The sequence below is a fragment of the Triturus cristatus genome, chromosome 5_2 (genome assembly GCF_964204655.1).
Source record: "Triturus cristatus chromosome 5_2, aTriCri1.1, whole genome shotgun sequence".
NCBI classification, from domain to species: domain Eukaryota; kingdom Metazoa; phylum Chordata; class Amphibia; order Caudata; family Salamandridae; genus Triturus; species Triturus cristatus.
Window position 1 is genome coordinate 972928984 of NC_140588.1, and position 27535 is coordinate 972956518.

Below are 27535 nucleotides of genomic sequence, written 5' to 3' on the forward strand. Positions count from 1 at the left end.
TATATCTTCTGCGATGGTTGACGAATCTTCACGAAAATTTCCCAAAAAAGTGTGTGTTGGTGGTCTTATTGTGCATGGAAAGTTTCGGAGTGATCTGTCAAGAGGGGGGGAGGCTGAGATAAATGGAGGGAGGGTCAAAAAAAGTGTGTGCATTACCTGTTAATTTCCAAAGGGATTTTGAACATGACTACAGCTCGAATTGCTGGACGGAATTACACCAGGTAGCTCTTGGTCCAGGGATGCATACTTTTTGTTATTTGGTGTAAATCCGTTCAGTAGTTTTAGAGTTATTTTGAAAACAAATATGTATATATAGGGACGCGGATCCTTCGCGAAACCTACGCAGAGCTTTGTAAACCCACGCGCCAACAGCAGTGCTGTGATTGGCTGGCTCCGTGAGCGGTCCCTTGACCTCCTCTTCTTCGATCGGGACCGTGACTTTCTCAGAGTCTCGCTGGATGGTGTCGACTGCCAGTCCGTGAGTAACTTCATCGCCCGCTCCCTCATAGTCTTCGGAGCCATCGCCCGACAGTCCGAACACGACTTTGTATTGTAGTCGTGATCGAGACACCAAAGACATACGCGGTGGGGATCGGTGACCGACATTATGCGGGAACAAGTCCCGTATGGCTTGAGACCTGTCTTCCTCTAAGACATCCCTCGCACACAAAGTCGGAAAAATCCAAAATGTCAACAAAAGTAAAGAAAATGCTTGCCAAAAAGCAGCAGAGGGGTAGCTCTTCCTGGATTGGCGCTTAACTGGCATAGAAAGAAAAGAACTGATGTCTGTGCGCCTGGGTGGCACCTATATAGGCACTGCGACCTCATAACCGACGTTAATGACGTCACATGGAGCCGAATGGAGTCACCCGACGCCGCGCACAAGGGGTATTGCTCAGCAAAAGTTTCCGGATTCAGTTTGACGCCTGGGAAATTCAAAGGTAAGGAATCTGAAGCTAGAAGTCTCTATCAGATATAGAATTTTTTTTAAACTTAGAAATTCACTGAAAAAAACAAAGGTTACAGTGACGTTATAGTTAGGCTCAGAATTCACTCGTACAAAACCAGTAAAATTCAGCAGTTATAGTTACCTGAGCAAAGTCTAACTTATACCCCCGCAATGTGGTGCTTATTACCTCATATATTACATCACTCATGACACGGTCAGTGACATTGCTGATGATATCTCAAATGAAATCACAGATGACATCATCCACAGAACTACTCACACACCCACTCACATACCTACATACCCTCTCATGCACCCACTCACACACCCACTCATATACCCATTCATAGCCCAATACAAGTGCTCACGCAACCACTCACTAATCCATAGAGCAACTCACACACCCACTCACTCACTCATTCAACCACTCACACAACCATTCACTCACCCATACAGCTACTCATACTACCAGTCACTCATCCTTACAGCCACTCATGCAACCACTCACTCATCCATACAATCACACACCCACTCATACACCCATAAAGCCAATCACACATGCAGTCACTCACCCATACAGGCACTCACACAGACACACACACTCACTTGCCCATACAGCTACTAACTGACCTACTCACTCATACATACAGGCACTCAGACAACCACTCACAATACAGCTACCCATGCACCCAGTCACCCATACAGCCCCACACTTACCCACAGAGGCACTCACACTCTCACTTATTCACCCATACAGCCACTCACACACCCACTCACTCACTCATACAGTCTCACCACAGCCACTTACTCACCTATAGAAGCACTCAGATAATCACTCACACAACCACTTACATACCCATGCACACATCCGTACAAGCGCCCCCACATCCGCTCGCTCACCCAAACAGCAATTCACTTAGACACTCACTCTCCAAGAAAGCCACTCACACACCAACTCACTTAACTAAACACCCACTCAAACAGCCACTCACTCACCCATATAGAAAATTGCATACCCAGTCACTCACTCATACAGCCATACAGTCACTCACACATCCACTCATCCTCCCATACAACCCCTCACACAGCCACTAACTCACCCATAGAGCCACTGACAAATCCACTCACTCACCAATGCAGCCACTCACTCACCCACACAGCCACTCACACACCCAAACAGTAACTCACACACCCACTCACACACGCATACACACAGTCACACAGCCACTCACATGTTAGAAGTAGTATCACTCATTAGTAGTACACCTAGTATACTAATTTAACTTTTGTGGAACCTTAGTATAAATGTTTAACATTCATAAACTCTTACAAAATACTTACACACACCGGATGTTGTCATCAGTGATGTAATTTGAGATGTCATCAGTGATGTCACTGACCATGTCATGAGTGATGTAATATGTGAGGTCATAAGCAGTACATTGCGTGGGCACACGTTATATATAGCTCAGGTAACTATATCTGCTGAATTTCACTGGTTTTGTACAAGTTAAATCTGAGCCTAACTATAACGTCCATATAACCTTTTTTTCAGTGAATTTTTAAGGTTTTTTTAATTCTATTTCCTAACTATAACATCCATTTCACCTTTGTTTTGTTCAGTGAATTTCTATGGTTTTTAAAATTCTATTTCATAACTATAACGTCGCTGTAACCTTTGTTTTTTTTCAGTGAATATATATGCATATCAGTAGTTGTATGGATCTGTCAAAGGGTATGTGAGTGGTGTTGGTGTCTGAGTGCACGTATGAGAGGTTGTAAGGGATATGAGTAGGTGTGTGAGTAGTTTGGTGGATAATGTCATCAGTGATGTAATTTGAGATGTCATCAGTGATGTCACTGACCTTGCCATGAGTGATATAATATACGAGGTAATAAGCAGTGCATTGCGGGGGAGTAAGTTATAGTTAGCTCTAGTACTATAACTGCTGAATTTCGATGCTTTTATATATAAGTAGAGGAGGGTGGTAATAAAAAACAAAGTAGCTGATGTACCACGTGCTCTCTTCTCTGTATTTCTATGAAGCCACAAGCAGACATGATGCAGGTAGAATGCCATCTGACTGGACTCCCAATTTAAGATGTCAGATACCATCTCTAACAGTGACAGCCACTGAAAGCATGGTCTCAGCAAGAATTTCTTCAAACATCTTCCAAGACCTGGGGGGTAAAACTCCCAGTGCAGTGCACTGTGACTTAGGATGCATCCTGAGATCAGCCCAGCTCCAAAGGTGTTGTACAAGCAAGCCTCAAATGGAACAATCAAGGGGGAAAATGCTGCCTTTGTGGAATAATTTGGAGGACTCTAATTAAATGTATGCCTTTATCCCCATTAAAAAACACTACCCATAATGGAGAACTAGGAGTACTAGTGAGTAAACTTTCCATTTTACTGCTCAGCATGTGATACCATACTCCAAAACATGTGATGGTGCGTGACTGTAAAACCCTTCCTCAAGCTTTTTTGGCTTATTGTAAATCATCTGAAGAGATTCATCCTGGCTGAACTTTCTACCACCAATTCCATTCTCCTTCACAATCTCCTATGCGTCTCTCAGTCAAACGCCTTATCATGGTGAGCTCTGGACTAACTAATACTGATAAAAGGCTAATCCATTAGGAGCTACTTGTAAAAACGAATGCCATGATAACCAAAAGACACAGTTGAAAGTGTAAATCAGAAAAGAGAACTTTATTTGAAACGTAGTCGAGTAGAATCACTTGAGAGAGTGACAGCTACAACATTGTCCACTGAACCTTATGGTGATGTAATTAAATTTCATGTATATTTGTGTTCTGTGGTTTTCCTGTGGCTTGTAAGTTTTGTAGGCTGAGTTCTTTACTGTACTGTGACTTGAAGATATATGATGGTGAGAAGAGTGGCACATTCTGGACACAAATGATGATAGGGGGCATATACCACAAAAGACTGAGCGAAGACCATACTGCCATGCATGCCGTTTACACCAAAAAAACACACAGGACAACGTCAAAGCTAAGGACAAATAGAGCCACAAATGTCTTACCCGGTCCATCCGTTGTGCATGATGAGCTTCGGGAGCCACAGGTGCCCGCAGCTTTATCAAACAATTTGATAAAAGATACAGTAACTAGGAGTTCTTCTTCTAGGGTGATAGTAAACTAGGACAGTCACTTACAATAAAGTTAAGACCATTTATGTCAGTAAGGTTTAGAATGTGGGGATATAAATTAGATTGTCCAAATGAAATGGATAGGATGTTAATAAAGTCTGTTCATCTATATTTTAGCTGCGGGCAATCTAAGAAGGCCCGACCTCATTTTATAAATGAATATATAATAACAAAATCTGATAAATACAGTGTTTATTAGGGGCCCCTATTGCTTTGAGAAATATTTTTCAATGGTGTATTACCTTTTTAACAAATACTACATTATAGAGCTGGTTAATAAAGTGTAAGCTATGAGTATGTGTGGCTTACTTTTTAAGTACTTCTGATTTTCTCCTGAATATCAGCTAGGAGTGCTCCTGCATTACTCCTGGAATTCAGGAGTAAAGCAGGAATACTAGAAGATTAAGTCACAGCAAAATCTTTGTGAATTGGGTTCTAAGTGTATGTGTCTGTTGTAGTTCAAGCAACAGTGATAAATCAGAAAAGATAATGAAGATAACCAATGAACCTGCAGTAACTCAGCAGGGGTCTCATAAAATGATAAATAAGTACTGTGAGGATTAGTAAAGAAATATCCTTCTTATTTCTATGCCAGTAATCAGAGCCTGTTAGAATAACATACTTTACACATAAGGGTTGCAACAAATTCTCTGAAATGTAACAGATAAATTACTAATCGGTTGCTTGGGAAAGGGTGCCCAGGACCCTGGCCTACTTCCACAACCGTGCCTCAATTACAGGGCAACAGAATCTGTCGAATATGTGCCCACTATTGTACTGAATTGGATAACTCTACACTTGGATGGGATGTATCATCAACTGAATGATGGCAGGGACTTCACCCATCACTAGGAAGATCAGGCCTTCCTAGTATAACTGTAAAAGAACAGGGAGTTTGACCTGCAGTTGCTAAGAGAACTGCAGGCAAGACCACATAACAAAAAGAATTAAACTGTGAAAACCACAGTATTATTTGTTAGGATGATCCTATCAGACACCAGAGCGAAATACATAATGTGGCCTTACCAAGGCAATAGAAGATTGGTTTTGCTGTCACTCTCATTTGCCTGACTCTCATCATCTTCTGTCTGTCCCTCCTCTAAACCATTTCCAATTTACTTGTATCGTCCCCTGCTCCCTTTTAGGGAACTACTTTTTAGGTCTCGCCTAGGCAGTGCGCATGCGCTGCTCAAGGAGATGACCTTTAGAAATTGGTCAGCTCTTTTTAAGTACTCGTGCTTGTGCTGGCATCCATGTTGCGGGAGCGAGCAGCGGCGCGGCCGCTAATTGAAAACAGATGGCTCTCGCGCCACCGCTGCTCGCTCCCGCAAGGTGGATGCCAGCACAAGCACGAGTGCTTGAAAACAACTGTTTGCATTTGCCTGGTTGCCCTCGCTATCCCTTCTCAACTGCTTTTCTTGCCGTTGCTTTGTCGTTGCTCTTCTTTGCCGTTGCTAAAAAAAAAATCTGCAATGCAGCACCCCATGCTTGGACTTCAGCAATGGTGGTCACACAACTTTTCTCTTGTTGTGCGCAGCTCGCCCAACTCTATTTTTGAAACGTAATTTGTTTTCTCCCATCGCACCCCAAAGGTAATGACGGGCGCATGACTTGAACCTCTCATGAAATGTATTATTTTGCCAACAAAATATATGTATTTTTTTTTTGCAGCACCTAGCTTTTGTTTGGTGTAAGCAGGGTGGTGTGACCAATCCCTCGCCACAGCTTGAGGAGGAGTCCTTAAAACACACTAGGAAGCCGCTCCCCGCTCTTCTCCAGGGCAGCCGATGCTGCCTCACAGCCCCGCTAGCGCCGTAGTTGCTTGGCAAGGCATCATACATCCTGGCTGGGTCTGCCTGTTTAATTAAAAGGTAGGGAAGCCTATCCTCTTTCTCCCCCTTGTTTTGAAAGCATCGGGAACACTGCTCTTTAGTTTCAACAATGGTGTGACGCCTGCTTTCATACTATCAACAGGGGGCACTACACTGCGCCCTCTTTCATATTATCAACTTGGGCACCACGCTTTATGCTGCAGCACAGCGCCTGTTTTGATATTATCAATATGGCCGCCACAATGCGCCCACTTTCATATGATCAACACAGGCGCCGCGCTTTACCTTCAACAGTGGCGTGGTGCCCGCTTTCATATGATCAGCATAATTGGAGTTGGGCTAACCACATAACCTCTGTTGGATCAGCTGTTCTCTCAAGCAAGGCCACAGGACTCAATGCGATCTCAGCGTCTTATTATCGGGGTATGAGATGGAGCCCAGCCTAAAATGTGGCCTTCAGTGCTGCTCGATTATATTCTTTCCTTGTCGATGCTGGGGGTAATCATTTGACAAGTGGCATTTGTCATGTATGATCCCTTCAGCCGGTCCTACCATTTTAACCTGTACAGCACATTATAATTTGTAGTTTTAATTTTTACTTTGACTATGGGATGACATGTGCAAATAAATGGAAAGAATGGGGGGTCACTGTTCCGGAAAGAGGAAGGTGAAAGAGAACCCATCACACAGTTCCAAATCTCTCCACAGTGGCCCCTTCAAGCATTTATAAATCCACTCACTCTCTCTGCGCTTCCTCCACTCTTGGCTTAAAACATTTCACAGGATAACAATTTTTCATTCTCATCCTACAAACTAACTGACTAACTAACTCTCACTGTCACTCAATAAATCACTAACTCTCTCACTCACTAACTAACTCACTGGCACTCTCATGCTCACTAAATAACTGACTAACTCTCTCACTCTCACTAACTTACTAAATACCTCACACTATCTCACTAACACACTCACTGACTCTGTAACTCTCTCACTAACTAACTCTCTCCTTCTAACTTGCTAACCCTCTCACTCTCAATGAATAACTAACTAAATTTTTTACTCACTTTCACAAACTAACTAACTTTCTCACCCTCACTAACTAACTGACTCTCTCTGAAACACTAACAAACTCTCACTACCTCACTGACTCTCTCACTCTCACTAACTAACTAACGACCTCTCTCACTCCATCTCACTCACTCACTAACTAACTGGCTCACTCACTTTCTCACAAAGTAACTAACTCTCTCACACAATCACTAACTCTCTCACTCTCAATCTAATTAACTAACTCTCTCACTTACACTAACTAACTAGCTCACTCACTCTCACAAACTAACTCTCACAAACTAACTCTCACTCTAACTAAGTAAATAACTATCTCACTCTTACAAACTAAGAAAACTAGCAAACTCACTCACAATAACTAACTAACTAACTAACTCACTAACTAACTGACTCTCTCATTCACTTACTGACTCTCTCACTAAATAACTAACTCAGTTATGACAGTGCCTAGTTTTGGTGTGCAAGGCTTTTGCAGTCTGTTGGTGGAAGTAAGGGTGCTTCATTTGGTTACGGCATTAAGGATCTTTTATTGGGCATTTACTACTTTTCTGCTGGGCCTGGGGTCGCTGGGCTACAATGCTATAGAGTTCCCCATGTCAAGACTTGCCCGCCTAAAATGTCGGATTCTTTGATTTGCCCTAAATAAACAGGGGCATAGTTAATGCGCTGGGGAAGGTTGGGCCCATCACTGAGAAGTCTGTCGACTCTTTACTTTTAGTGAGTTCTAAAAATGTATATATGTGTGGTATATACATTGCGCATGATGAGCCAATGCTGATAGCCAAGGGAAAATACAGCCATTAATAAGTCACTGGCTACTGGCTCCCATGAGGGAGACTTCCTCCTTCACTGAAAAGAGCAGCCCTGCAATCCGTCCCACGATCCCACCACCGGAGATGTTAAATATTTCCACACAAACGCATACGCACTAGTGCCATATGTGTTCATTAGATTGACACACGCTCTCTTTTGAGGCTGTGCATGTTATGTTCTCCAGGGTAGCGCAATACTGTGGTGCATGTATGGACTCAGCTGCAAACCAGCCCGGATTATCCTGAGAACCTATATCTACTTACACTACAATTGCTATTTAACCACCCTTCAAACATCTTTGCCCCTCACTAACACCAACAGGGCAATTAATGTCTATGGCTGTTCACAGTTTTACAAAATTGCTTAGATTTTAAAGTTGACCCATGCATAATAATGTACTTCTTCCAGTTCTGTTATTTGTAACCAACAAAAGTAGTCCTGGTCTATTCACTTTTCTTCTTATAAGATTGGCCCTACTGGTGCCAGTGTTCTATGTGTTGGTGTATATAAACAAGTGAGTGGGGATAATGTGCTGCATAGCTAAACACTTATAAGGTCCAAAAAGCGAGACCTATTGGCTATGCCAATGCTTGTTTCTTTTGTCTTAAGGACTCCACAGGAGTGCATGTGCTTTCTAGCTCTTTCCCTAGTGTGCTTCTCTTAACCACTCTACGCTCAGCATTGCTCTCTCTTGTCCGTATGCCTCTCCGCCAGCCCCCAGTGTCGCTTTCTCATCCGTGTGTGTTTCCCCCTTGGTTACATGCTGCACTCCCTGTCTGTAAAACTTCTTATTCCGTGCACTATCTAAGTATATTGAAGGAGATATTCAAATTGACCTTATTGACCTTCCACTGTAGTCAACACTTTTCTCCATTCCACTCTAATTAGAAAGAAATACATCACAGATTACAAACGATACACAAGGATAGGAAACGTTTAACACTAACTCCCGCTCCAGGACGCTTAACCCGACATCATCTAATGTCCAACATCTAACCTTTCAATTCCAGCAGAAGTCCTTGAATGCATGTATGGTCAACTGAAAAATCCCTGATTTTGTTTTATTAATCCACATGCTAGGCAGATTCCAGCCCATAGCACACAGAAATAAAGTATGTTCTAATTTCCCTGGTAGACCCATTTAGAATGACACTAGACTAGGGTGCACCTGAATAATAAACGTTTTCGCTCGTCTACTGCGTTCACCATCATTGACCACGGTATACCATACATGTAACTGACTAAGAAGAGGGCAACAGATGGTTGCACTAAACCTAGCTCAGACTCGACCCTGACAAATTTGATAACTTGTTTGACTACAAGGGGGATGATCGCTGGCCTCCAAACATTTGGGACCTAAATCTGGGCTTGTGTTCCACCTAGGCAAAGCACTCCAGTCTTCCTTCTGGACTACTAGCTCCATCTGGGCGATTGTGTCTATTCGAAATCAGTTTATCAATCTGGATCCTAATAACCCTGAGATAAGATACATTCATCTAAATCATTATGTCATTTAATATTAGGTCAATTGACAGCCTCTATCTAGGAAAGCTAGACAAGTTCTCTCAAACGATACCACTTTTATACAAAGCAGATTTCAGCTGGAACTTAGACAGCAAGCATCAACACCACATTACACTTATCCTTCTGAAACTGCACTGGCATCTGCTGGCCAAGACATCCCAATTCGGAGCAATATGCATCAGACATCGTACTGTGGTTTTTGTAAACAACACCCACTCCTATGTTAAAAGCCTTACTATCTCACCGACAAAGTGGGGATACATGGCCTAGCCAATGATCTACAGCTGAGTAAGGGGACAAAATTGTCAACAAACATGAGCTTTCTGATTGCTAAGAGAAATATTACAGGATAGTGGAGAACCAAACAGGCACCAACGTTTGACAACTGGCTCCAGGGCATGGACCGGTGTACACTGCTAAGGAGCCAATGTAGAATGGACCAGAGAATGCTACAAGGTGAGCTATGGGCTCAATGGTGGGAGTTTTTTAATATTTCCACTTGAATTGTATGGAGTTTACACCTGGTATTCATGTGCCCTAGAACCTGGAAAAGCGCAAAGGAATATAAGCTGTTACATTATAAGTCCAAACTACTCCTATGTCCTACTCATCCCTGACCCCTAACATTCCTTACTACTTCTACACAGTACCCATTTCTGAACCCTAAAAACTCCATACTACCTCTATGCATTAGCCACACCTGAATCCAAACAATTCCTAAACCCATACACGATCCATCCTTGAACCCTAAAACACATTATTACACCTATGCACTACACATCTCTAAACTGTAAAAAAAGACTCTTTCCTGCCACCTTAAATTATTATCATTTTTTTAATGGGCTGTGCTTACTAGCACTGCTGCGGTTTCCTCTGCCAATTACCTGGACCAAGGTCAGTTTGAAAATACCCATAAATCTTGTTATAAAAGAAGTCTTATTCACTCAAAACAAGCCACCTGAAGCCACCCTTCCACCAACTACAAACCAATGCACATCTCTAGATTCTTCAAATCCAAAACCAGAGACCTTTGACGCACTTTTTACAATAGCAAACCATTGAAAGCCAGTGAATGACTGATCCAACAAAGATAACCTGTTCTTCCACAAAAATCTAAAAACTTTAAACTTCCCTAACAGCCTGCCATCTATTCATGCCCCACTGCAGTCAGACAAGCTTCCCCTGTGACAAATGCCCACGTCAGCGGTAGTAGAACGACATTAAGAGCTATGTATCTTTCTGAATGCTTAAACATGTTTCTACAATGATCAGAACATTGTCCGGTCTGCTGCTACACTGCCTGATCCTGCAGTGTTGTTGTGTCTCTCTTGTAAATCTTTCATAATTAATGCAGGCATAAAATCAGTTTTATGATTTTAGATTAGAGAAACATTACAAGCTTCAACATCTGCTTTTCATGGCGTGTGTTTCACATTTTCACCCATGGTAGGGTGATTCTCCTGACAGACAAGAGCAGACATTGTGCTGTACTGTCTTGAATATGAGACCCACATGCACAGTTTAAGCTGTCTTCATTAGTATGTGCAGGCAATGCGCACTGACCTTGCAGTGAGATGCACTCTGAGCAAAGGTGCACAATGGCAACCCCATTAGTACCCATTTGTCAAAATGTGCGCTTAAAGAAACACAGTCTCGGATTTAAATGTACTGTGCAATTCACACAAAGAAACAATCTTAGGCACGTTTCGTAACTAAAGTACTTCAGCAAAATGTGCGCAATCATACTTTGTGCATGTAGGTCACATTTGCTGGATTTACTTTTGAGTGAAAGTCATTATGAGCGTGAATATATTTTAACACCAACTTTTATACAAGCAATAAAGTAAACTCCTCAAATATTGAATTTTAAACAATATTGTGGCCAGAATATTGACTATCAAAAACATATGATGAAATTAAGTATATAAATATAGATTTACAATTAATTCCACATATATTTTCCCTAACAGTATATATACATTCAAGGTATGTAGATGCGTGGTTAAGAATAGTTACCCATATTTACTTACATATGTGATATTTTGGTAGCCGCTGTATAGACCATGTTATTTTGTGCTCCATATTCAGGCATAAAGTCAAGTAATAGCTATTTACTCTGAGTTACACAATTTGAATGGGGACTAGCAAAAGGTCTCATCCACCAGTGTTTCCATGAGTATTTCATCCGGTATAATAATAACTTAGGAGGTAATGATTTATCCTATAAAATAACCCACCCACACTCCACACTCCACACAAATTCTTCCTCCTCTATACTCTGCACACAGAGGCACAGACAGACTGTTCTATATGCCTGTAACACTTCTCAACTAATTTATAAAGTGCCTACAACTTAATAGGCAGAAGCAAGAAACTTCTTAGAGTGCTCTGAAAATATACATTCCATTAAAGTCAGACACTCCATTGCCTTCAACTGGGAACTAAGAAGCCCTGAGGTGCTGACAGGTTGCATGCACTCATTTACTCACTCATGCACTTGTGGTTATGACTGAGTTGTAAATAACAGACATAAGACAGACAGTGCAGCAGACAGTTCTCATGGGGCGGATGTGGCTCATACTGACAAATCAGTTTTTACCTAACATCTACACAGTAATTTGTAGCTTAAATGGACTAATAACAAAGAAAAACAAATAGAGTAGTAACTGCTCACTTCCATCAAGCCAAGTAGCTACCCGCAGTTACACCAGACTACCGCTAGAGAGCAGTCTACATCTGAAAAGGGTAAAGTAATGCACAGCGTTCCCCTGACTTTTGGATAGGTTCGCGCTATAGAAATGCCATGTGGACACATACATACAAAAGTGAAACCAGACTTAGAAAACACGGCCTGTTCAGGGGTAAAAGCCCAACTTCGTTTCACGACCTTTCTACCAGCACTTTTGTAAAACAATGGGGTACTGAATGTTTGGAAAGAGCATATGATCCACAATAGAGCTGTAATATCGTTTTTAATGGTGAATGATACTTTTGTGTCAAAGAATGAATATTAACTAGATGCAGTCTTTTTACACCTTCTAGTGATAAACCAGGTCAAATAAAGAAAGCACATTTTTCTTAGCTACCCTTGAATATTGCAAACAAGGCAAACAAAACTATGTTGATCACAAACGACTCAGGCTTAGATAGTAATCGAAGCAATGCTTGAAACTGAAGTATAGAGATGCTGGTACTCACTATCCCAGAGTACCTGTGTACTGCTCAGAACTGGAAGTATTCTCCCATTAAAAGTGTTGCACTCTCTTGAGAAGAGCAGGTGCTCTGCCTCTCAAATAATGCCTAGAATGACGTCAGAATAGTAAAGATTCCATATTGAGTTTTAGTAATTCGGATTAACATCCTGGCAGGACCAAAGCAGTCATTCATCCTTGGGAGACTGATGAAACGAGTTCCATTAACCTGTGTAATGATAAAGAGGGATTAGGCAAACAAAATCATTTATGCTGATGCTAGGATCTATCTGTAATGTGTTACAGGCTTCAAGATGCTGTTTGCTAGACCTCAAAAAGGAACCATTGCTGTATTAAGAGCTGCAGTTCTCTCTTCGGTAATTATTTCAAAATGATGTGTGCTGTGTTGGCACTTCTGTACTATGGCTTAACTTGAACATCAGAGGAAAATGTACAGCAGAAAACATGAAAACAAAACCATTTCCAAGTCATTAAACATCTTCTGGAAGAGACTGGCTATGCATTGACCCCGAAATATAACGATGATGACAGTGACAATTACAGTAATGCTTTTAAATAGCACTATAATTAACATGCTTACTATTACCCCATTTATTGAGGCTCAGTTTCCCAACCTTGCTGGCTTGGTTGAGTCGGCCTTGCTGGGATTCGAACTCGTGACCTGACACACCAGATGAAAGTAACAAGCACTGACACATTGGCAGGGCTGAAACATCCACTAACTATTTAGGGCTCTATTACGAGTTTGGCAGTCCAGACTCGTGCAGGCGCGGCGGTGGTGGTTTTCTGAACGCCCTATTACAATTAGGGCTGTTGGACCTCTGTCACAGCCACCAGGAAACGGCAGTGTAGCGGAGGTCAGGAGGTCGCGGTCCCGCCAAGCATATTACGAGTTTCCTCTCCGCCACAGTTTTCGTGGCGGTTCCTTTTCCATGAAAACCGTGGCAGAGAGGAAACAAAGAGGGACCTACAGGGCCCCCTTGTGCCTTTGGGCCCTGGGTTCATGCAGGGGGGAACAACATGTGCCCCCTGTGCGCTTGCACTCCGGTTCCTGCATGGCATGGACTTCATAGTCCATGCCCTGCAGGAACTGTTTTTGGAGTTCCATTGCGGCGCCCATTTTCAGGGCTCCGCTGTGGGAACGTCAAAAAACAGCCAGAAACTGGAAATACTCGTAATCTGGCTGGCGGCCCGACCACGGGTTTGGCGGTGCAGCAGACCCGGTGCCGCACTGTAAAACTCATCATCAGGCCCTTAGTGCCAACTGCAGAGTGCATTTTGAAATCATCGGGAATTACAACTTTACAGACACTGAAGAACACAGTGATGGGCTGTGCTGTAATCTTGGCTGGTTAGTTTACAAGTTTTCACACTAGCATGTCAAGCTAGTTATGCTATGCTTCGTCTTCTATTTCCAGTGATCCGATAGGCCATTCATGTCTTGCAAACCACTACCTGGACTTACCGCTGACAGTTGTCTGCTATATGTTATTATTATCCCACGACTTCTTAATAATCTTATTGCCCTCAGAAGAATGCATGGGGAACTCTGCCAGATCAAACCTACGACCAATTACAAGCCATAAAAACCCACCACCAGAGACACATACAAGACAATTACTATATGAAAAATAAACAAGAGACAAGAAAGAAGAAAATAGAAAAAAGAAAACCAGTAGCATTGAAATTAAAATGTGCACCTGTGACAGATGCGTGAAAATGGTAGAATTATGGTGTCTAGGTACCTGTTAAACTCATGGGATAGGAGCAAGCTCCTGTTCTTTGTATCACAATAAGTATTAAAACCTGCAGCGGGGGAATTAGAAAGACTTTGATCCTTATCTATTTATGTTTGCTAATGTGATTATATTCGCCGAGCTTCTCTGCCACTTTGTTCCTTGTAATTATACTTTTATCTTGGTAATTTAATGTTGAATTGATTCGGCTGGTGTGTTTCAGCAACAAGAGCTCGAAATAATAAACAGTGTATTGATGGAGTTATCAAATGATAGAAGCTGCTGCCAGGGAAATGCCCATATTGTTGCAAAGGATTTTCACTGTTTTCTGCTTGTGCACTAGGATTGCGGTAGGTGGGATGACAGCATCCAAGCAGGTAACCCAGAAGACAGCTGCTGCCTTCCAGCGCCTCCCTGGGAGGAGTCTCCCCTTGGGACACTCTGGCTCCCTGGAATCGTAATTATAGTTGCTTTATATAAATCCTTTGTTTCTCGACGCCACCTCTTCAATTAAGGGGGTGGGGGGGGGGGGCTGGATTGAGGGGCCGGAAACGACCTCTTACTCATCAGATCACAGGTTTCCCCTGGCCTAGTTCACTCCAGTCAATTCCTGTCGTCGAGTGGTTCAGGGAGGTACAGGGATGGAAACTGAGGGATTCAAAAACATCTCCAGGTGCACCACAACGTTAATCTATTAATACTATTCATAGGCAGTCGGCCTCTCGCCCCAGCCAACACGCTGCGGTAGCACAAAACATGGCACAAGCCAAACCATTATTTATTAAATAAATGTCATTAAAAAACAGAGGTGCAAAAAAATGAGTCATGCAAGCACTTCTGCCGCACTAGTGTGGACACGCTATCAATTGATGCCTGTTTTACTAGCATTTAAAGACCTGGGGCTGTTGCACAGTTGTACAGTAAGTGCCCGCGGGCACCAACTTCTTGCTCCCTGTAGCGTTTCAAACGCTCTAATCTGCATGCTTGCGCGGTCGCGCTAAATAATTACAGGAGCCGGTACTTTAGACTTCACACGCGGCTCCCGACTACCACGCCAAGGCCACGCCTCTTTATTTATACTTGCTAGCGTCTGACGTCATGCGTCAGCGCTAGCGCACCCCGGCAGCGCGGAAGGCTAGAACGCCTCGCGCGCGCCGGACATCACACTCCTTCCAACCTTTATAAAAACATCGAACAAAAAACACGAAATGCAAACGAACGATGAATCTGTTACCAGTCTGCCAGTCCTTGCAGGTTACACCATATAGTCCGCCAACTGGGATGACGGTGCGGGGTTCCTCCGCAGACTGTAGCGGGATTGGCCGCCTCTGGGTAGGGCCACCTCGGGGGTCCTGCGCCTTGGGGTGTTATGCTCCTCCCGGGACGGGGAGCAGCCGGGCAGGTTACCCCCGAGTGTGGCTGGTAGAGACTGGGAGTCACAATCTTCACCCAGACCTTCCTCCCCCTCCTGGTCTCCGCTCAGTTGGTCGGGCCGGGTCATTCTGGTTCGGCCCCGGGACGTGAAGGTGTCCCAGGATGGACTTTTTTGAAGAAGGACACATCTCAGGTAACCGTTTCAGCTCCTCTTTGGACGGTCACCATCGTGCCTGTCCGGCGGGTGACGATCCACGGTTGTGGTTCGAAAGGAAGTCTGAATTTGCTGCCTGGGTAGCGGTCCTTCACATACACTTGATCCTGCCATTGGATCGTGGACTCCTTAGCTCCCCTCCGTCGGCTGGCTTGGTCATTCGAGCGCGTCCGGTTGGCTAGAGTCTTTTCATTACTGGCTTGTACCGGAACCCAAGTCGGGTGGTGGGGAATCGTGTCACTCACTATTCTTCCCATGGTGGCTGTTCCCGGCGCCGCCTCTGTTGTGACATGGGGGGTCATTCGGTATTCCCTCAGGAAACTGTAGATCGCCCTTTCCAGTGGAGACCCGTCCGCCATGGCTATGCGTATGGTTTTGTTGAGTGTCCTCATAAATCTCTCCACCTCTCCATTGGCTTGGGGCCAGCGTGGTGTCACCTTGCGATGATGGATCCCCCAACTCTTGAGGTACTCTGCAAACTCCTGCCCCTGGAAGGGGGGTCCATTGTCAGTCTTGACCACTTCAAATATGCCATGAGTGGCGATGGTTTTCTCGAACTTCGCTATCACCTCGGTGGCTGTCTGGCTCCCCACGATTTCGACCTCTGGATATTTGGTGAAATCATCGATGATGACTAATGCGTACCGTCCATCTGGGAGGTGTCCGAAGTCGGCACTCACGCACTCCCACGGCCTCTGGGGGTTTTCTTCAGTTGCCACCGGGTGAGGGCGATCCGGCTGTCCTGCCGCTTGGCACCACATGCAGGTTCTCACCGCCTGCTCAACCATAGCATCCATGCCAGGGAACCATACCTTGGCTCTGAGCCTGCCCTTAGTTTTCACCATTCCTTGATGCCCCCTGTGGGCAAGGTCTACTGCCTGCTGGGCAAGGCTGGCCTTTATCAAAAAAGGAGGGGTTTGGCCCAAAGGATTAGAGGGTAGGTAGGGCCAGTTATACTACATAAGAAAAAAATTACCTATACCTCTAGTGACTTCAACACTTATTCATATGAAGTAAGATAAACGAAAATTAATACGTTTACCTAAGCAGTAATTTCTGCCTTTTATTTATTTTTTAATTAATAGCTTTGATCACAAAAAAAACACATAATGAACTACACGAAATACCACATTAGTACTTACACAATGAAAATGAACAACGTGAAAAATGTGTTTTGACATACAATTACAAATAAACTCATAATAATCAAACATTGAAGCAACCAAATGAAATGTCACAAAGAACAATCATTATATACACAATCCGAACTACAAAGTTGTCATACAAATTGATGAATTAGACAACTAACACCCTTATATTTGGAATAAATCAAATCCTCTGAAATATCAGGGACACAAGGGGGTATATTTGCAATATTTAACCAAGGAGTTGAGTTCCTTTGTCTGCCGACGAGTTTCGAGTGCCGGTTAAATCAATTGCCGCACTCTCGTCAGGGCTGGATTAGTCTTTCTCACGAACAGACTGATTGTGACAAAAAGGGAGGGGGGGGGGGGGGGGGGGGGGAAACAGAGTTTAAGTTTTTATTAAAAAAGGCGCTTCCCAAAGCCCTAATTCTTTCTCTATCTGCACAAGTTGGTGGTCACATACCTGCATTATGCCGATTAACTGTAACCATCAGCAATATGTAACAAGCAGTGGTTGCCAATCTGCAATAAAATACATTATGAATAATTTAGCTCATGGGGTGTAATTCTTTTGTCTGATAGCTATGTCTGGGGACAAGGAGGGAAAAAAAGGGTTACCTGGTTTTCAATATTGCGTGGCCAAGACGATTTATAAACAGTAGACAGCAATTGCAGATCTTTACTTCTGCAAGAGAAATAATACATGCAGTTTCGCGGTGTCTGTTTAAATGAGTTTAAAACGTGACAACTGAGCACAAATTATTTACTCACTCAGGGAGAGGGGACCAAAGGCGTGGCCCCACAGAGGAAGTGTTGTAACAAATGACGGTCCTTCACTCTCTTTAAAAATAGTTCGTGGCTGCAGGGGCAAAAAAATGTAAGGGTTTGTAAAAATCGTTTTTGGCTGAAAGCACTTGGATGTGCAAACTATGTTTTGCTCACCTAATAAAGCTTCAGGCTCGAGGTTTCAAGTGGGGATTTGTCTCCATTATTGCTAGCAGCTCGCCGAGCTGATTGACACATCATGTGATGGTGCATCAGTGTCACATGATGCGTTTCTGACCAATCACAGGAGGGGATGATCTAATTGCATTTGCAATGACTTCTGGGAGATGTAGTTTATTGAAGTCATGTGTCTCAATTCATTTGCCCAAAGTAAAACTTTTCAATATCACAGGTCAGTTGTGTTTTCCAACATCTCGATATTGATCCCATTTTTACTTTATTAGAGAGATACAGGTCCTGAAGCTGACAGCAGCGCCATATACTTAATTACAGCTCATGAGCCATCTAAGCTCTGTTTAGCTCGCTCATGCAGTTGAGGCCCTGGTTGATGCTATCGAATTTCATAATTAAATATGCCTCTTTCCGCAGTAGAGCGGTCTCAATACATGTAGATTTTGAGTCAATCCATGCAAGAACTGTCCAACGCTCATTTTCGCTGTGTTCAACAGCTAGAACGTGTTCTACCATAGGCGCTGTCAGGACTTTTCTCCTAATTCGAGATTTGTGCTGTATAATTCTCACATTAACCTGTTGGCTTGTCTTTCCGATATATATTTTATTGCAAGAGCATACCACTGCATAAATGACGTTCTTAGTCTTACAATTTGTAAAACTTTCATGTCCCCATTTTACTCCATTGTGTTCAAATAGACTTCCTTCTATAGTAGCTGGGCAGGCCACACAATTCCCACACTTGTGGTGCCCACAAATGGGTTTTAAATTCCACTTGGTGATCAAATCACTCTTTGGTTTAGGGATGTAACTGTCTGCTCTTACGATCTGCTGGCCAATGCTGGGATTCTTGCGCATGGCGAAAATGGGTTTAGCAAAGGGATATACCTGTTCAGGTTTATCCCTTTGACCTGTTCAGGTTTATCCCTTTCTAAAAGAAGATTTCTATACTTTGGCAGAATCAAGAAGAGCTCTAACCACGTTTCAAGGTAGATCAAAAACCCGATTTATAGGTTTCTCAGATACCTCATCCTCTGACTCTTCACCCGATTCAAGGCCTGGTAATTTTACTAAACAAGGGACTTCCAACAAGCCTTTTTTAGCCAGGGGCGGAGGGTCAAGGCTCCGATTCAAACAGCCCTGGGAGATGCGAACACGCAGCACGTACTACAAAAATTAGACAACTCAACTATTGTAAACCTGTCAAACAAACAACTCACAAAAGACGAAGAAATGATTCTGTCTCTAGGGTTAAAGTTTGTCCCCAAGAGACATACCGACTTCACAAAGTTAAAACTAGAGGCTTTGGATTTTTGCCGTAAGATTCGGTTAAAATCCTATTTTGCCGGGACTGAACCGACATCAAGTCAAGAGACGACTGGCCTAAGAGTGAAATCTAACTTCACTCCCACTCAGAATATACCAAAACAAATCTATGCCTTTGAGCAAGTAGTGTTATCCTCTATCTCTAAATTGGAAAAAACTAAGGGCTTTGTACAGAACAATATTAGCAGAGGCCAATTAACAGCTATTCGTGACCTAAAAGCAGACACCTCGATTGTGATCAAGCAGGCGGATAAGGGCGGGGCAGTGGTGATCTGGCCCCGCACTATGTATCTAAATGAGGGTAAACTTCATGTTGAGAATCACGAGTGGTACAGACGGGTGAGAGAAGACCCCACTCGTGAAATACAGGGCAAAATTGCACAAATAACTAAAAATGGTTTAGATGAAGGATTCCTGGGTCCAAAAGAATTCCAATTTTTGAATAAAAAACAACCAAGAATCCCGGTACTGTATTTTCTTCCGAAAATACATAAAAATAGTCAAACGCCCCCAGGCAGACCGATAGTTTCAGGCTGTGACTCTGTTTTGGAGCCAGTCTCTAAATATATCGACTTTTTTCTTAAACCATTCTTGCCTAGTGTCAAATCTTATCTCAGAGACACAACAGACTTTATCACAAATGTGGAGGGAACAACATTTGATGATGGCATACAGATGATGGTGACATTAGATGTCACATCCCTGTATACCCAAATCCCCCAAGATGAGGCACTCCAAGTGATGGAACTTTACTTGGACTTGAGGGAGAGACCACACAGGGTACCCACATAATTTATCATGACATTGGCTGAAATATCCCTTCGAAACAATTATTTTAAGTTTGAGGGTGATTTTTTTATACAGATTAAGGGCACAGCTATGGGTTGTCCCTATGCGCCGGAAATGGCGGTTCTGTATCTGGCCCAGTACGAAGAGAGATTTATACACAACAACAATCCATTTAAAAACAACATGCACCAATGGCTGAGGTATATTGACGACGTCTGGCTCCTGTGGCAGGGGAGCCAGATCGAGTTGAATCATTTTTATGACTGGTTGAATTCAAGGCACAATGATATAAAATTTTCCATCGAGTCTAGCAAAACAAGGGTGACTTTCCTTGATGTTGCAGTATGTCCCCATAATCAAAAATTGACAACTAGCCTTTATAAAAAAGAGACAGACAGGAATACTATACTTCACTACACAAGTTCGCATCCACAGTGCCTAAAGGAGAACCTCCCTTATGGGCAGCTGTTGCGGATTAGGAGAAATTGTACAGATCTGGCAGAGTTTGAGGACCACGCAATGTCATTCTGTAAGGAAATGGAAAAGAGGGGTTACCCTAAGAAACTCCTTACACATTCCAAAAAAAGAGCAAGGTTCACTCCTAGGGAACATTTGTTACAGAAAAAGGAAAAGACAGAAATGGACAAACTCGTATGTGTTACAACATATGGGGCCCATACCAATAAATTCAGACAAATCATCTTAAGGAATTGGCATTTGCTTGAAAGTTTGGAACATCCCTTAGCTAAACCCATTTTCGCCATGCGCAAGAATCCCATCATTGGCCAGCAGATAGTAAGAGCAGACAGTTACATCCCTAAACCAAAGAGTGATTTGATCACCAAGTAGAATTTAAAACCCATTTGTGGGCACCACAAGTGTGGGAATTGTGTGGCCTGCCCAGCTACTATAGAAGGAAGTCTATTTGAACACAATGGAGTAAAATGGAGACATGAAAGTTTTACAAATTGTAAGACTAAGAACGTCATTTATGCAGTGGTATGCTCTTGCAATAAAATATATATCGGAAAGACAAGCCAACAGGTTAATGTGAGAATTATACAGCACAAATCTCGAATTAGGAGAAAAGTCCTGACAGCGCCTATGGTAGAACACTTTCTAGCTGTTGAACACAGCGAAAATGAACTGCGTTGGACAGTTCTTGCATGCATTGACTCAAAATCTACATGTATTGAGACCGCTCTACTGCGGAAAGAGGCATATTTAATTATGAAATTCGATAGCATCAACCAGGGCCTCAACTGCATGAGCGAGCTAAACAGAGCTTAGATGGCTCATGAGCAGTAATCAAGTATATGGCGCTGCTGTCAGCTTCAGGACCTGTATCTCTCTAATAAAGTAAAAATGGGATCAATATCGAGATGTTGGAAAACACAACCGACCTGTGATATTGAAAAGTTTTACTTTGGGCAAATGAATTGAGACACATGACTTCAATAAACTACATCTCCCAGAAGTCATTGCAAATGCAATTAGATCATCCCCTCCTGTGATTGGTCAGAAACGCATCATGTGACACTGATGCACCATCACATGATGTGTCAATCAGCTCGGCGAGCTGCTAGCAATAATGGAGACAAATCCCCACTTGAAACCTCGAGCCTGAAGCTTTATTAGGTGAGCAAAACATAGTTTGCACTTGAATCCAAGTGCTTTCAGCCAAAAACGATTTTTACAAACCCTTACATTTTTTTGCCCCTGCAGCCACGAACTATTTTTAAAGAGAGTGAAGGACCGTCATTTGTTACAACACTTCCTCTGTGGGGCCACGCCTTTGGGCCCCTCTCCCTGAGTGAGTAAATAATTTGTGCTCAGTTGTCACGTTTTAAACTCATTTAAACAGACACCGCGAAACTGCATGTATTATTTCTCTTGCAGAAGTAAAGATCTGCAATTGCTGTCTACTGTTTATAAATCGTCTTGGCCACGCAATATTGATAACCAGGTAACCCTTTTTTTCCCTCCTTGTCCCCAGACATAGCTATCAGACAAAAGAATTACACCCCATGAGCTAAATTATTCATAATGTATTTTATTGCAGATTGGCAACCACTGCTTGTTACATATTGCTGATGGTTACATTTAATCGGCATAATGCAGGTATGTGACCACCAACTTGTGCAGATAGAGAAAGAATTAGGGCTTTGGGAAGCGCCTTTTTTAATAAAAACTTAAACTCTGTTTTTTCCCCAAACCCCCCCCCCCTTTTTTGTCACAATCAGTCTGTTCGTGAGAAAGACTAATCCAGCCCTGATGAGAGTGCGGCAATTGATTTAACCGGCACTCGAAACGCGTCGGCAGACAATGGAACTCAACTCCTTGGTTAAGTATTGCAAATATACCCACTTGTGTCCCTGATATTTCAGAGGATTTGATTTATTCCAAATATAAGGGTGTTAGTTGTCTAATTCATCAATTTGTATGACAACTTTGTATTTCGGATTGTGCATATAATGATTGTTCTTTGTGACATTTCATTTGGTTGCTTCAATGTTTGATTATTATGAGTTTATTTGTAATTGTATTTCAAAACACATTTTTCACGTTGTTCATTTTCATTGTGTAAGTACTAATGTGGTATTTCGTGTAGTTCATTATGTGTTCTTTTTGTGATCAAAGATATTAATTAAAAAATAAATAAAAGGCAGAAATTACTGCTTAGGTAAACGTATTAATTTTCATTTATCTTACTTCATATGAATAAGTGTTGAAGTCACTAGAGGTATAGGTAATTTTTTTCTTATGTAGGGCAAGGCTGGCCGGCATGACCAGTCTCGGGCCTCGTAGGAGACATCCTTGGGCGTCGACGGACAGTTCACCCTTCACTCTCAAGATGGATTCCAGTGTCAGTTTGGCTTGGGGTGTCCTCCGACTTAGCGATTCTTGGATTGCTCTCCAATCCCCCGACCTGACGGCCTCCGCCGCTGCTCTCAAACATTAATCGCCTCTCGACGCTTCTATGATTGCAGCTAGGCTCATCGGAAGGGGTCGTGACCGCTCTGTCACATACCGGACGTATTCCTCTGTGTCCTCTGCCTCTTCCTTTTCTTCCGTGGTGGCTTTGACAGATAGTCCGCCGGGTTCGTGGCCCCCGGTTTGTACTCCACCCGGTAGTCGTACCCTTGTAATTGGAGTATCCACTTTTCGATCCGGGGTGGTGGTTTTGAGGCTGACCCTTGGAAGAGAGGTATGAGGGGCTTATGATCGGTTGCCACCGTGAAGTAGTGGCCATACACATATACATGAAAGTGTCTGCAGGCCCAGTGGATGGCAATGGCTTCTCGCTCGATTTGCGAGTAACGCTGCTCTGTCTCGGTCAGGGACCTGCTCGCGTAGGCGATGGGGGCCCACTCTCCGTTGCTCTGGAGTTGAGCTAACACTGCTCCCAGACCAAAAGGGCTTGCGTCCACCGCCACATTGGTGGGCTTCGCAGGGTCGAAGTACGATAGGGTGGTGTCCGCCGAGAGGGCCTCCTTCGTTGCTTGGAACGCTTGCTCTTGTTCCGGGCCCCACTGCCATGTGGTCGACAACTTGGTCAACTCCCTGAGGGGTTTGGTGATGTTGGAGAGGTCCGGGATGAAGCAGCCGCAGAAATTGACCATGCCCAGGAAGCTCCTGGCCTCCGAGATGTTTGTTGGGGCTGGGGCTTCTTGGACGTCCTTCACCTTGTCCGGGTCTGGGGCCACTCCTTGATCCGAGAAGGTGTATCCGAAGAAGCTAATCCTGTTCTGCAGGAATTGACACTTCTCTCGGTGCAGGGTCAGGCCTGACTCCTGGATCCTTTTGAGGACTCCTCTCAACCGCTGGTGGTGTTCCTCTATGGTTGACGCATATATCAGCAGGTCGCCGCTCACATTGAGCACTTCGGGGAGCCCGCTGAGGACTTCTCTGATGGTATTTTGGAATACCTCGGCGGCACTCGAGATGCCGAAGTTGAGACGCCGATACCGTCTGAGGCCCACATGTGTGAAGAACGTGGTTATGTACCTCGAGTCCGGATGGAGTGGTAGCTGGTGATATCCTGATCGTAGGTCCATTTTCGAAAACCACCTGGCCCCGTTCAGTTCTCCCAAGATGTCATCAATGGTGGGCGTCAGGTGCCGTTCCCTTTTTACTGCGGCGTTGGGGAGGCGCATGTCCACACAGATGCGGACTTGTCCTGGCTGTTTCGGCTTCCTGGCAATGACGATCGGGGATACCCATGGGGTTGGCCCGCTGACCTTCTCTATGATGCCTTGCCTCTCCAGGACCTCCAGCTCCTCCTCAACCTTTTGCCTCAGATGGAACGCGATACGCCTGTGCCTCAGCGCTACTGGTTGGACAGATGGATCGAAATGTAAGGACACTTCCTTCCCTTTCTGGCATCCGATTCCTTTGAAAACCTCCCCGAACTCTTCCATGATGGTATCCAGTTCTTCCTCTAGGACCGCCATGGCAAACGATATCAGTCTCAGTTCTTCGGCCGATTGCCCGCTCAGCAGCATCCCACTGCCCTCTTCTGTGACATAGATGGTGGTGCTGATCTTCCTCTCTCCATGTTGCAGTTCCGTCTTGAAACACCCGATGAGAGGGATGGGTGTCTTCTGGCCGTACGCAAATACTCGGATCTTTGCCTCTCGCAGCGGAGGCCTGGTGCGCAGTTGGTGGTATACATTGGCGGCCATCAGCTCAATGGATGCCCCTGTATCAAGGGTCGCTTTTACCTCCTGTTGTTGGACCAAAATGCGACATTTTGGAAGTCGGCGCTTCTTCTTTTGTGGCTGGTTGATAGCGAACACATAGTGGACTGGGTACTCTTCGGTGTCATCGTCCATGTCTTCGCTATCCGCCCCCTCCTGCACCGCATGGGCCGCCTCTTTCTTGACTCTGGTGGACCTGCACACCGCCGCGAAGTGGTTCATCCACCCGCAGGCGCTGCACTTTTTCCCTCTGGCGGGACAGTCTTGCATGCGGTAGGGCTGGCCGCCACAGTATCCGCATTCTTTCTTCTTCGTCTCCGGTTGTCATTTCCCTCCGGCCGGTCTCCCTTTGGGCCGTACCACGTTCACCGCTTCCGCCACCTGCACTTGTTCAGTTTTCACGGGGCGATGCAGGGCTGCTTCCATGTGCGAGGCCCTCGCCTGCGAGAGCTCCTTCGACCGTCCGAGGGTGAGGATGTCCGCTAGGGGCTTTCCTTCTTCCTGGAGGACCGTGACCCGGAGCTTGGACGAGTAGCACCCTTGTATGATCTGCCCTCGGATCTCCTCTTGCTCATCTCGGAACCCACACGTGCTAGCTAACTCCTTCAGTCTGCCGTGGAACGCATCAAGGGACTCTTCTGCCTCCTGTTTGGCTTGACGAAAGATGAATCTTTCATAGTCTCTATTCGTCCATGGGTTTGAAATGGGCGTTGAGAGCGTTCAGCAGCGTGTGGTACGTCTTTGGCGTTGCCTCCACGAGGGTTTTGTAGATGCGGTTGATGTCTTTGCCTCCTAAGTGGAGCAGCAATGCTATGCGCCTTTCCCTCGAGATGCCTGCCCCTTCAAAATATATTTGTAGGCGGTCTGTCCAATCCCTCCAGTGCGGGGCAAGGGACGACGGGGCACCGTCAACGACAAACGGCTCAATGGCGGGAATCGACGCCATCTTGGCACGTGCGCAGCGTGCGGTGGAGGCCGGCTGCCTCTCCCCTTAGTTGAAAACGATCGGTGGGCACCCCCTTGTGGGCGTCGAGCGTGGTCCCCCTCCGTGCCTCTACACCATCCAGTGGGCACACGTACCTCCAGGGGCCAGCATTGGGGTCCTCAGGGTTCTGGGCGCTCCCACCGGGACTGGGCCTGCTCTTGGGTATAGGGTGGCCATCGTCGGGCTCCTCGTGGCATCAGGCCTACCACCATCCAGGCGTGACATACTCCTCACAGGCTGCAGGATGGGGCTCCCAGGCTCTCCCAGTGTCTCCCACAGGAACTACCAGCATGCTCAGCCGGGTCACCACTGGGATGGGACACCACTCACAGGCCCAGGAGACATGTGTGGCAGATGCACCACACAGTGGGGGCATATGCATCAAATGCAGGGCTCAATACACCCCTCGTCGCCAGCGTAGCATTTCAAACGCTCTAATCTGCATGCTTGCGCGGTCGCGCTAAATAATTACAGGAGCCGGTACTTTAGACTTTACACGCGGCTCCCGACTGCCGCGCCGAGGCCACGCCTCTTTATTTATACTTGCTAGCGTCTGACGTCACGCGTCAGCGCTAGCGCACCCCGGCAGCGCGGAAGGCTAGAAGGCCTCGCGCGCGCCGGACATTACACTCCCCAGGGCTCATACATTAGTATTATAAAAGCCGCCGCAAATGCTTACATGGCCCCTACAATAATACAGAATGTGCAGGTGCAAATTTGGTGAGGGCCACACACCCATGCAAATGAGGAAACAGTATGCCTATGTGGCCATGTCCTATAACAGATGCTGACTCAGAGGCAAAGGAGCTGTCAGGAGGAACACTGACTGTGCACCATACAGGGGTGACACACCATCGGTGTACCCCTTGAGCATGGACCTTGTAGAGGAAAGGCGGTCCTTAGAATCCTCCCGCCCTGCAGACAGACAGCCGTCAGCAGGGGGTCTCAGTCCCCCCACAGTGAAAGGCAGACCAGCAGCTACAAATAGTCGGTGTGTCTTTTACTAATATGCTGCCCCCAGGCCAGGCGCGAGTATGCAGCAGCGCTGGAGACAGCGCATTTACTGTGATAGGGCGCATGTCCTGGTCTGCACCCAGTGCACTCACTTAAAGGGGAACAGTGGTGCAGACAGGAGCAGTGTGCCGTGTTTGTAATAAAGCTCTGTGAGCCAGTTTTTGCATGCATTTGTTGTAGAGCAGAGCAAACCCGAAGGAGCATCACTGTGGCAGGAGCATGACTGCAGGTCACTGAGACCATTGGATTGTAACAGGGGCATCTGAGACAGGAAGAGCTGCACACAGAAGTAATATGGTGTCAAGTTGAGAAACGATTACAGGAAACCGGGTGTTATAGTAGTATGGGAGGCTGTTTGTATGTATTGGGTTTTGTTCTGCAACTAATAAGCATCTCCTACAAAGCAGCTGGGATGCTGGCATCCAAAATGGCCTTAAGCTTGATACCTCTGGGGGTACGTGAGCAAATTGTGACGGCAATGGTTATGTAGTGGTGATGAGCATGCAGCCACAGAGGAGAACTTCAGCTTTAGTAGTGCACTGTGTAGCTCGTCTTTAGATATATTTGTTTGAGCTGATATCAGGATCTAAGGGCCGGATGTATCAAGCATTTTTCTGGTCGCAAACGGCCCAATTCACAGTATTGGGCTGTTTGCAACCGGAAAAATGCATTTAGGCATGTATCATTTCCAAACTGCGATTCAGTAACATATTACTGAATCGCA

The 27535-nt window shown here is 44.8% G+C and overlaps 1 protein-coding gene across 17 annotated transcripts in view; it reads right to left on the reverse strand.

Annotated features, from left to right (window-relative positions):
* The window catches only part of DCX (doublecortin), a 392216-nt gene that overhangs the window by 62557 nt on the left and 302124 nt on the right, over positions 1–27535 (reverse strand). For 4 of the 17 annotated variants that reach the window (XM_085608194.1, XM_085608196.1, XM_085608189.1 and 1 more), the window contains one exon: positions 3997–4047. The exons of the other annotated variants lie outside the window; for them this stretch is intronic. In XM_085608194.1, coding sequence (XP_085464320.1) covers positions 3997–4047 — 51 coding nt within the window. The remainder of the gene's footprint in view (positions 1–3996; positions 4048–27535) is intronic. 17 annotated transcript variants of the gene reach the window in all.